Below are 12,647 nucleotides of genomic sequence, written 5' to 3'. Positions count from 1 at the left end.
TTTTGGCACCATTACAGTAAACATGCTTCCTCCCCTGGCCTTCCCCCAAATAACTGAGGGAAAAAAAAAAGAAAAAAGAAACATGCTCTCTACTTCCTAAAAGAGAACTGAGGGACCTCAGGGAGCAGACTAAGAAATATATGCGTTATCCCAAAAGTCTAGGTGCAATTTTAAGCTTTTTTAACTTAAGAACTATAAATGCTACAAATTTACCCCAAAAAATAACATTTGAAAGGTTACTTAAATTTTCTAAAACACTGAAGTAAGATTAAAATTCCACATAACCACTTTGAGCTATATATCACTATAGTAGATGTTCACATTTTGTAAAACCTTATGACCTGCTGCTCAGTGACTGAAAGAATTATACATATATTTTTTAAACAGCATGCTTCAGTTTGTATTCAAACAATAGCAGTTCTTTCTCTGAAGGTGGATAGTATGCTTCATCCTCTTTTGGGATTGTCTTGGATCACTGTATTGAGGATAGCAAAGTCATTCATAGCTGTTCATCGAATAATATTGCTATTACTGTGTATAATGCTCTCCTGGTTCGGTTCACTTCACTTTGCATTAGTTCAGGTGTCTTTACACACATACACACACACACAGAAATGCATAAAATTCAAAAGGTAAACATGTGGGAACAAAGAGGAGGGATGATAATATTGGGAAGTGAATAGTCACTGGCAAAACAAACTTCTTGATGCTGAAAGTGAGATGAAAAAGGAGCAGGGAGAAAAGGTCTATATAGAACAGGCCTGCACAACATACAGCCCGCGGCCCAGATGGTTGGTTGCCACTAGTCAGGTGACAGCTGGTCAAAATCCTTTGGCAGGCTGCAAGCTGCCTGCAGGCTTAATGTTTTATAGGCCTGATCTAGAATATAAGGGAATGCCTTGTAAACTGTGCTAGGTGAATTAATGGAATACTATTATACTGTAAGAAATGATGAAAGAGACTATTTTCAGAGAAATCTCAGTAGTATGAATTGACAAGGAGTAAAATAAGCAGAACCAGAAGAACAATTTACATCACAACATAAAGAAAAACTATTCCTGATCAAAGCAATAACCAACTCTATCTCCCAAGGATCTCTGAGGATGCACATTACCCATTTCCTAACAGAGAGGTGATGTAGCCATCACAAAAGGTACAAAGGTGGCCACTGTGCGGATTTGATTAACTTCACTACACTTATGTTATCAGGGCTTTCCCCTTGTAATATATTTTAATTCCCTTATGGATATGTGAACTTCCAAGCTTGAACATTCAAGTCAAAGAAAATTATTTTTTGAAAATCAGGAATACATTTTTGCATTCCTGATTTACATTGTGCTTTCCATATTTTATATTTACTGTTGGAAACAGTCCATGAGAAAATCATTCATCAACAAATTACTTCATGGCCTAAAATGAACAAAAAAACTACAGAGTGTTTACTTTATAATCATTATTGCTAAATTTAGATTGTATGTGAGAAAGTATAAAGACTTCAAAATTGTGTTTTGCCATGATATATCCAAAATCCTTTGAAAACAATGGGGGACCAATCATCAAAACAACCTAATGGCGGCTAAGAAATAGAATGGCAGATTAGAGGAATATATTAGGTACACAATACACAGTAGTAAATGACCATAGTAATCTAGTGTTTGAGAAACACAAAGATCCAAGCTTTGGGGGCAAGAACTCATTATTTAACAAAAATTGCTGGGAAAACTGGAAAGCAGTCTAGCAGTAAGTAGGTCTATGGACCAACATGTCATTCCACATAACAAGGTAAGGTCAAAATAGGTACATGACTTAGACAATAAGGGTGATATCATAAGCAAATTAGGGAAGCATATTTAAAGGAAGAGTTTATGACCAGACAAGAGTTAGAGAGGATCACAACAAGCATAATGCATAATTTTGATGACATGAGATTAAAAAGGTTTTGCATAAACAAAACCAATGCAACCAAAATTAGAAAGCAAGCAGTAAACTGGGGTGGGGGGGGGGGATTTACAGCAAGTTTCTCTGATAAAATTTTATTTCTCAAATATAAAGGGAACTGAATCAAATTTAACATTAGAGCCATTTCCTGACTGATAAATAGTCAAGGTATATGAACAGGCAGTTTTCAGAAGAAGAAATCAAAGCTATCTTTACTCATATGAAAAAATGCTCTCAATCACTACTGATTAGAGAAATGCAAATTAAAACAACCCAGAGGTACCACCCCATACCTATCAGACTGATTAGTATGACAGAAAAGGAAAAGGACAAATGCTGGAAGGGATGTGGGAAAATAGGGACACTAATGTACTACTGGTGGACTTGTGAACTGGTTCAAGAATTCTGGAGAACAATTTGGAATTATATCTAAAGGGCTATAAAACTATGCATACCCTTTGACCTAGTAATACCACTATTAGGTCTGTATCCTCAAGAGATCAAAGAAAAAGGACATATGTATAAAAATATTTATAGCAGCTCTTTTTGTGGTGGCAAAGAATGAAATTGAGAAGCTACCCATAAGTTAGGAAATGGCTGAACAAGTTATGGCATATGAATGTGATGGAACACTATCATGCTATAAGAAATGATGAAGGAGATGGATTCAGAAAAACCTAGGAAGACTTATATGAACTGATGCAAAGTGAAGTGAGCAGAGTCAGGGGAACAATTTACACAGTAACAGCAATATTACAAAGATAGTCAATTATGAAAGTTTTAGTAATTCTGATCAATACAATGATCCACCACAATTCCAATGTACTCAAGGAAAAAAATACTGTCTACCTCCAGAGAGAGAACTGATGAATTCTGAGTGCAAATTAAAGCATTTTTTTTCACTTTATTTTCTTGCCTTTTTTTTTTTTGGTATCATGGCTAATATGAAAACATGTTTTTCAGGATTTTACATGTATAACTGACATTGCTTTTCTTTGAAATGGGTAAAGGAGGTGTTGGAGCGAGAGAATTTAGAACTCAAAATTTTTAAAAAGGAATGTTAAAAATAAAGAACATTAAAAAGAAAGAAAGAAAACAATGAATTTGGTCCTGGCCCTGATCCATCCCAAGATTCACAGGTTAGGTAACTCCATATGCCAGGGTAGGTAGAATGATGTAAATACAGATGCCAATCCAAGCATTATCAGATTAGAACGACATCAAAGATGCTATAATCCTGCCAATGCCACAGATGTGGTCAGCAGAACCTCTTCTAGTATAGTACTGCTGTGGTAATGAAAATTATGGGAGGTCCCTGGAATTTCTAAAGTACCAATACATCACATTCCCAAGGCAAAATACAATTTTTCCAAGGGCATCCTATCTTTGAACTATAAGCATCTACAAGCTAACGCCAGAAGTAATCTACAGAGTTGGAAGTCAGCTTACAGGATCACTAGACTTATAGCAATACATATTTATATTTTTGTTGTTCAGCTATTTCATTCAATCTCATCTGACTCTTCATGACCCCATTTGGTGTTTTCTTGGCAAAAAATACTGAAGTGGTTTGCCATTTCCTTCTCCAGTTCATTTTACAAAGAGGAAACAGAAGCAAATAGAGTCAAGTGACTTGCCCAAGGTCACACAGCTAGTAAGTATGAAACTGAATTTGAACTCAGGTCTTCCTGACTCCAGGCCCGGTGCTCTATCCACTGTGCCACTTAGCTGCCCTATGTATTTATATTCTGAATATATTTTTAGGGGTAGATCTATAGAGCTACAGCCTTAGAAACCACACAGTTCCAACTCCTTGAGAGTCAGATGAAGTCACTTGCTCAAAGTTCCAGAATAAGCAGCGGAGCCAGGATTGGAACATAAGCCCTCTGACTCAAAATCCAGTGCTCTTTCTAGTACAACAAAACAAAAACACTGATCAGATTTTAGAAACAGTGTCATCTGAACATGGCTGTGGATCTCAGTCTACTGACTGGCAACTGGGACCTTATCATCCTTTTAAATTCTACAGAATTATGCTTTACCACCTAACATATTTATATTATACTTTTAAACACTCCCTAATTCTTCCCATATAGCATATAAAAAAACAATTTTCTCACTGGAAAAAGGGAGGTAGGGAGGGGATAAAATAGGGAATCTGGCATATGCAGGTACAAAAGAATTTTCATGACTCTCCAGAACTCATAGGATTTAAAGCTAGAAGGGATTTTAGAGGACATTGCATCCAATCCTCTCATTTAAGAGATGAGGAAATCGAAGCACAGAGAGGCAAAGCAATTTGCTCAGTATCACACAGCTATTAAATATCTGAGGAGAGATCTGAACCCAGGTTTTCTTATCCCAGGTGGATAGTTCTCTAAGTCTAGTGCTTTAGGGACTACCTCATGCTGCTTTTCATAGGATCCCAAGAAGCAACAGTGATTTGGCCACACCTGCTAACCTCAGAGAGGCTGAAGGAGATATGTAATCACTTCTCCAAGTCTCATAAGCATGAGGCTACCTTGCTATCCTCTACTTAGAGATGACAAAGACATACCTTACACCAACAGCCTGTGAAAGAGAGCTGGGAACCAGCTGCAGAACTAGGTCCCTGCATGTTCTGGTACAATTGTGAAGGTAGCCCAGTCACTATTGCTCCCAGAGCAATATGGGACTACAGAACTGCAAACCCATTCAAAAGCTCTGGATCTGTCCACTCTTGCCCTATCTGGCATGGCTCTCTGTGTTGCTAGGTGCCTAGAAGAGTTCTCAGATGAGAAGACAGTATAAATAGCATATCTGTGAGCTAAAGGTGTAAAAATGAATGTGGTCAGATTGGATGTGGTTATAGACAGAAAACCTAGAGATGGTACACAATCAACCAGTATTTACTTAGTGCCTACTATATGCCCTACACTATCTTTGATGAAATTAAAGACTTAAGAGACTGATAAGAATGCAAATCAAAAGTAAAGTTTATGTACTTGAAAAGCCACCTTCACTCTAGCTCTTTACTTAGCAGCTAAAAATAATTTGAAATATTAACACTGGCTAGATTAAGCCAGCCTTGGAAGTAATCGATTCTCCACTTGTTTAGTGCAAAAAAATTCTAGTCATGTGGGTAGAAATGAATGCTGACTTCAGCCATTTTACCAGAATATTCAGTCAATGATTCAACATTTCTTGGAGGTGAGAAGACTAATGAAAAAAATTTACATGGCATAGTATTTGTACTAAATAGCGTGAAGACAGAAATTTCCACCTTGGAGAGCAGAATTCCAAAACACTAAGGTGCAACAGCATGGCTAGACAAATCCATGGTAAAAACTAGATATTATGGCAGTGAAAATGGAGTAAATAGTAAAGGGTGTCACCAGGTTGGGGCTTGAGGGTGAGAATTCCCATTTCTTCAGACAGGGTAGGAAACACTATAGTCCCAAAAGGAAGAAATATCCCCAAATTAATTTCAAGGTATGAAGTACAACCTGTCATCATGGAAGCTAACAAGAAACTGTACCTCACAGATAAGAATACTTAGAGGAATCATTACCAAAAGTAACTCATCCTACTTAGTGATCTGGAGGCAGTTTAGCGAGTTGATTAAGGTACCTGCCTCTCTATGCATCTGGGTGTTCTAAGTAAAGTATCAACTGTTTTCCTTTTGGTGTGTTTAGGGAATAGGGATAAGGAAATTACTGAGCATATGCTTCTTGCTGGGGTGGGAAATGGTAAGTGAGTAAATGTTGGATAAGAACTCATGAAAAGGAAAGGAAAAAAAAAAGAATTCATGAGCAGGAAGGGTTGAATAATTTGGCAATAGCAATTGTCCTGAGTGCTAAAGTGTACCAAGGATTGCTGACTCAAGTTAAATGTTATTAGAAAGTAGTCAACCTAAAAGATAATCAATGAAAAATAACCTATAAATTTGGGAATTGTAACTTATCACTAATAAATGCAAACAAACCGAAAAGTAGTTGAGTCCAGAAAAATAAGAATTAGAGAGTAAGAATTTATCAATGTCTCTCAACTATGGTTTGAGGAGAAGGTTCTTTGAATCTAGATCCTGGTTCTAGTTCTATGGATAAAAATATCCCTACAAACTACCACAGTTAAACAGAAATCTCTCTAAAAATCATTCACTCAATTAATCAATCAACAAGTATTTATTAAGCATTTACCGTGTGCCCAGCCTTATGTTAGACACTAGGGATACAGAGGCAAAAAAAGAAAGAAAAAGAAAAAAATCCCTGCTCTCCTGGAACTTAAATTCTATTGAGGAGACAACAGGTAGATATACATTTAGATACAAAATTAATATACAGAAAATTAATATAAATAAAAGGTAGTTAAGAAGGGAGGACACTAGCTGTTGCAGAAATCAGGGAAGAAACTGCGTCGAAGGTAGTGCCTTGGCTGCATCTTGAAAAGAAGGATTCTATGAGGTAAAAATGAGGAGGGAGTGCATTTCAAGCATGGGGGATAGTAAGCACAAAAGCAGAGAGACAGGAGATGGAATGTAAGGAACAGAGAGAAGACCAAAGTGACTAAATAACAGAGTGCAAGAAGAGGAGTAAAATCAAAACGCCCTTAAACCACAGATGAGTTTATATTTGATCCTAGAGGCAAAAGGGAACCACTAGAGTTGACTGAGTAAGGAAATGAAATGGTCAGATCTGAGTTTCAACACCCATTTGGCAGCTATGTGGAGGATAGCCTGGAGCATGGGAGAAGTCTAGGCTAACAAGATTGTTTCACTTGCAGCAATGTTGCTCAATTACAGAATAGATCAGGAGGTTGTGAACCTGACAGACTGAAAGAACTCCAGTGCCTCAGCCAGAAAGAAGTTTGATAGAGAAGAGAGTTTTGGGGGTAGGAGGGAGGCAAAAATAATGAATGATTTTGGGCATACTGAGTTCAAGATATCTCTAAGACATTCAATCTGAAATATACAACAGGTAGGATTGAGGCTCAGTTGGAGAGCACAGGGCTAGACATAAAAATTTAGAAGTCATCTGCAAGTGAAAGAAAACAGACAGAAAAGAGAAGAACAAGGGCAGAGCCTTGCAGAATACCCACAATTAGAGGTCATGATAAAAACAATGATCTAGACATAGGTGCCAGAGAGAAATTAGACAGAGAGCTGAATTCAAAGAACAGCAAGTATACCAGTTTGCCTGGAATGTACAGGGTGTGAAGGGGAGTAATGTGAAATAAGTTTCAAATGCTGGCTAGAGCTAAATTGTAAAAGCCTTTCAATGCCAAACTGAGGATCATGTCCAGAGGTACTAGGAAGCCACTGAAAGTAAATGCCATAGCCAGACTTTCTGCCTCTCTTATAGTAGGCAGCTATATAATTTGTGCTATTATTTTAAGTTATAATTTTCTAGAACAAGTATACTTGAGCATGGTAGTATAAACTTTCTCCATTGTCCATACCTGAGGGTAAGTATAACCAACTGGCTTACGCTTCACAACCTAAAATATTACCTGATGTCAGCTACTAGCATTGCAGGCCTCTCCCTTCCTATACCTACAGGTCAACAAACAGCTTCTAAAGGGCTTATTTGGAAATTCAACCTCAGTAAATGACAGCAAAGATCATTTCCAGCAAGCAATTTTTTGATGTATAGCCTGGTCTGCAAAGGACCTACTCACCAGAAAGGATAATCAGTCTTGAGATTCTATGAAGGGCTAAAGGAAGTCAGTCAACTACCAAGTCACAGCTAATAAAAAGAACTCATTCATACAGTGCTCTGAAGTGTGCAAAGAGCCTTCCTCACAACAGCCCTATGTAGGCAAGAATAACTTGCATACCAATAAAACCCTTATAAAAAAATTTCCTTACAAGTTTCCTCACTCTTATGAGGAAACTGAGGCTCAGAGAGGTTAAGTCACTTTCACAGGATCCTCCAATTAGAAGGACAATGTTAAGAACAATTTAAGTTTTGAAAGAACCAGAACTAAAATAGCGGAGTAACAGTTCTTTTTAAGTGAGAAATTATAACATATCCCTAGTTAGCCCAGCTAATTTTTTTACATGAGTGTATCATGAAATAAATATGACAATTCAATTCCGTATTCCTTACCTCGAAGGTGCTGGAGTTCCATATTCAGCCTTTCAATGTGATAGTCACAGAACTCCAGGTTGTCCAACATCCCTGCCGTTAGCTCTTCATCCTGTTTTTCTTCTAGCAACAGGCTTAGCTCCTCTCGAGTTCTACTAAACTCCTCCAGATCCTGCTCCATTTCCTGAATTCTGACAAGCAGAAAGGAACACTGCGAGTCTGGGTCCAGAGTCCTGTCCGGATAATTAGAGTTCTCTTTCTCTAATGTATCACAGTGAGGCTGAGTAGGAGGACGGAATTTGACTGATGTTAAATTCATCCTCTGTGGTGCCAAAGGAGGGAGAGGAGCTGGACGGGAGGGCCTCATTGAAAAAGATGGGGATTCACGTTTCAGGTTCTGGTTCACCAATAAATGAGGAGGAGTAGATGCTGGAGCACAAGGGCGGGGAGGTGGCGGCCTCAGCACCTTTCGCCTTCCAGGTGGCTCGTGCTGGGTTATTAGTGTGGGAGAACCACGGACAATATCCTTCTCAGAGCTAAAATCCATGATTGAAAAGTGCCGGGATATTTTCTTGTCCAACTCTGCCTTAGGTCCAGAAAGGCTCTTCTCAAATTGTGCCAACTGCTCTGTCAATTTAGAATCCAGATCAGTACTGCCTTCTCCCTGTGGAAGGATTGGTACTGTAGTGACAGTTCCCTTGGCTTGCAGACCAGCATGTACCTCCATGCCTTCTGATATACTGCTAAAGCTGGAGGAATGCTCTCTGGGTTTGTGTTGCTGGTTTTTAGTCCTGCTAGCCCCATCCTTGAGCTTAGGGCTTGGCTGACTGGACTTTAATAGCCCAGAGCCTAAAGCTGCAGAGGTGTTCTGAAGAGGGCTCAATAGACTCCCAAGGGCTTGGGGCAGAGAACATGTTTCTCTGATGAATACACAAGGGCTATCCCCGTCCTTTGCTTCTGAAGGAAGAGTGTCAAAGCATCCTTCTGAACTTTGGTGGCTCTCTGCTGCTTCCATATTCAGTTGTGTCTCTTTTATAGTGTGCAAATGTAGGTTTTTCTGCATTGGGGGCTGAAGAAGAATTGGAGTCCGAGAGAAAATGTCAAAATCGATTGGTTTTGTGGAATTGCTATTAAGAAGGCCTTTATTAAGAGGCTCTTCACAGCCTCTTTCTGGGCTTCTTAGAAGCTCACCCACACTCTCCCTTTCGTGGAGAAGAATTTTATCTTCCTCACAATCGAAAGTCAGATGGTTCAGAGATGAAGTAGATGTTTCAGAGATAGTACAAGTGGATTCTTCTACATCACAATCATGAAGCTTGTTCCTTTCCTCATGGACTACAAAGGAAGTCTCCGGGTTACTCAATGGAGCCATGGGACTCTTATTCTGATTGCTCTCCTGGGGTATATCTATAGCTTCCCCCACTGTTGTGCTAGGAAACAATTTTACAAATCTGTAAGGAAAGATGCCTGTCCTGCCCCTCAGTTTTCCTTCCAGCCAGCCATCTTCCAACGTCCTTAGAATCTGGATCCTGTCTCCCACCTCAAAGTCCAGTTCTCTTGGCTCCAGGGCTTGGAATTTATAGAGGGCAATACCATAAGCCCCCAATTCATTTTCATCCTCCTCTGGTCCTCCCTTCTCCTCTTGAGATACATCTAACCCACCATTAATAATGTATCCTGAGTTCTCTGTACTTACTGGTTCACTCACAGTCCTCAAGGGTCCTAAAAGCTCCACAAAACCTTCTGGGAATATACCTCTTTGGCCCTCAAGTTCCCCTTCAAACCAGCCTGGTTCAGGTATGCCAATAATGGTGATTGTATCCCCTTCTCTGAAATTCAACTCCTCATCCAGTTGAGCAGAAAGTCCCATCAGTGCCCGGGCTTGGCCCATTGAATATTCAGGAATCTGAAGCAGGGTATTCTGAGATTCCCACTGGTAGCTTCTGGAGGAAAGGCAAAGTTCTCGTACACATGACGAAGGGAAAAAGCCCTTGGTCCCCTGGCAACTTCGACCTTCTTGCCAGCTGGAGTTAAGAGGGCCATCTAGAATCACCAGGTCACCTAAAGCAGGAGAAGGAAAATAGATAATGACTATGCTACGACCATCCTTAGAGAACATCTTCAGTACACATTCACTAAACATAAGAGAAGCTTTAGGAATCTTAAACGAGTGAATATACTGGAATCTCTTTATAACAATGTCTTTGGGAGTTTGCATTTTCAATTACTTTAAAGGTAAAAATGCATTATGATGTAAATTATATGTAAGCAAAATATTTATGATAGTTCAGTAACTAAATTCCTAGGAAATGGCCCAGGATGGATCTCCTAATACAAAATTGAAACCTTTGGCAAGAAGATATTTGTACCTAAATGTGTTGGTGGTAAAACTGAGAATGGGGCATAATAAATGGATTTTTATAAAGCTGATATTTTGATTTGACAGAAACAATTCTCCCCAAAGACCTAAAACACAGTACCCACATCAAGGATTATTCCTTGGAAACAGTTAAGTAAAACTGCCTAACAGAGTGATTATGACTCAGAGTATATCACTTTCCACTTCTGTAGTCTGCCATTTATTAAAAGCAAAGGATGTGGATTCTGACAAAAAAGATTAAAAGTAAGAAAGAAGAAAGGATGAAGAGAGGAAATGGTGAAAAGGCAGATAGTTCTCTAAGGCTATAAAATACAAATAAATTGCTGGTCAGCATCAGTGAAGGTAGTTTCCACATTGAGAGTTCCCTACCCTGATACAGTCACAGAGACAAACACTATAAATAAATCTTGTATGTACACAGTTGGAAGCCACATAGTATAGTGGAAAGGGGGCTGGGCCTCAAGTCAGAAAGGCCTAAATTCAAATCCAACTGCAGACACTAACTAGTTATGTGACCCTGGGCAAATCACTTAACTTTTGTTTGCCTCAGTTTCTTCACCTGTAAAATGAGGACAATAATAGCAGCTATCTCACAGGCTTGTTTTGAGTATCAAATGGTAATATTTGTAAAAGTCGTTAGTACAGTGCCTGGAACATAGATGACACTATATAAATGTACTTCCTATTCCCTTCTCTACTGAAAAGTGACTGGCTCAAGGTCACATAGCCAGTGAGTTTGACACTTCTGCACTCATGTACTCACCATTGTCTTTCTCAAGGTTTAACATCCCTAGCTCCCTTAGTTGATGTTCCTATGATGGGATTTCAATTTCCCTCATCATCTTCATCTTCCTTCTCTGGACTTTCTTTAACTAATCAGTGTTCTTCCTAAAATACTGCAAAGAGCTAACCACAATATTCTCAATATGGTCCGAGTAAGGTAAAGCCACACTAGCCCCAACCCCAATGTGGACATCATACCTCTACTAATGCAGAATAAGATCACATTAGTTTTGCTGGCTGTCTTTACTTTTGACTCATATTAAGCCCCTTGAAATCTCCAGGCATTTTTTTTGCATTTAATTTTATTTCTTTAGTCTCCTGTTTTCATTTTTCAAATTATGAACTTAACAAACACCAAATAATATATATTATTATAAAGTAAAACAGAAAAAAAGGTTTTGATCTGCATCAATGAAGGAAACTGTCACTTTGCTTGGCTGGTAATTGTCATTGAAGGTACCATTTTTTAAGGTGTCACCAGACTTGCAAAACAGGTCCTACGCTGGGGACAAGTAATCTGGGGCTTTTGAAATGGTTATTGGCAGCACTATTGACATTTCTCTCCACATTTGTCCTTTTTTCCCTTCTCTTTCTCCCTTTTCATTCCTGCTTCTCCCTCTCATTTTCTTTCTTCCCTGTGTGTTCAGTGATCAATGGCACCCAAAGCTAGGGCTTAATCCAGCTCTTGATATTCAAGCAGAAAGTGAGGTTAGCTTCTGTGTTTAAAGGCAGAACTCAAAAACACCTTGATTTTTCCACAGCCAATGGGAGGCTTATGGAAAATATAAAGGAGGGATCGGTGACACCTGCTGGAGGTCCAAGGGTGGAGCATTTTACTCTTCAGAAGAAGGTTACAGTCTCTAGCTATTCCCATCCATCTTACTGACCTCTCTGGGAGGAAGGGAAAGAAGAAAAAGTTTAAAAAGAAGCAGCATGAACTAGTGCAGAGGCCTCAGGGCTTTCCATAATTCTTATCAGCCCATAGCATCCCTCTACCAAAGACTTTTTTCACTCAAGGAAGAAGGGACAGGCTAACAAAGTAGTGCTAGTAGGCAATACTGGGATGAGAGGGAAATGAGTGGGTGAGTGGTGGCAATAGTATGAGGAAAAAATGGGTATTATGACCTAAAGGCTTTATGTAATAAGAATAACAATCAATTTCAGATTCTGAGGAAAGAAAGGGATTTATAGATATTATCCACAGAATCTGACTCCCCCAAGAAGATATAGGGGCTCTGTTTATTTTTATATTCATAAAGCATTCACAAGATGGTAAATACTGCATAAACCCATTGGCTTTTTTTCTTTTTAGAAGGAAAACTTTTACTTACGAATTCCTCTAAATCCTAAAAATCTAAATACACATCCCAAATAAAATATTCATATATAAGTATCAGTTTCCTAAACTACACTTATCCTAAACTACTTTACCCACAATGCATGTTTTCTAGGAGCCTCATGATCTATTTTCTAATAGTACC

The 12,647-nt window shown here is 38.8% G+C and overlaps 1 protein-coding gene across 6 annotated transcripts in view; it reads right to left on the bottom strand.

The window, feature by feature from the left end:
- The window catches only part of DNMBP (dynamin binding protein), a 108,109-nt gene that overhangs the window by 60,733 nt on the left and 34,729 nt on the right, over positions 1 to 12,647 (bottom strand). For all 6 annotated transcript variants that reach the window (XM_027859355.1, XM_027859364.1, XM_027859371.1 and 3 more), the window contains one exon: positions 8,025 to 10,064. In XM_027859355.1, coding sequence (XP_027715156.1) covers positions 8,025 to 10,064 — 2,040 coding nt within the window. The remainder of the gene's footprint in view (positions 1 to 8,024; positions 10,065 to 12,647) is intronic.

The sequence above is a fragment of the Vombatus ursinus genome, unplaced genomic scaffold (assembly GCF_900497805.2).
Source record: "Vombatus ursinus unplaced genomic scaffold, bare-nosed wombat genome assembly UNPS02000749.1, whole genome shotgun sequence".
NCBI lineage: Eukaryota > Metazoa > Chordata > Mammalia > Diprotodontia > Vombatidae > Vombatus > Vombatus ursinus.
The sequence above is the reverse complement of the archived record's forward strand: the minus strand, read 5'-3'. Positions and strand labels throughout refer to the sequence as shown.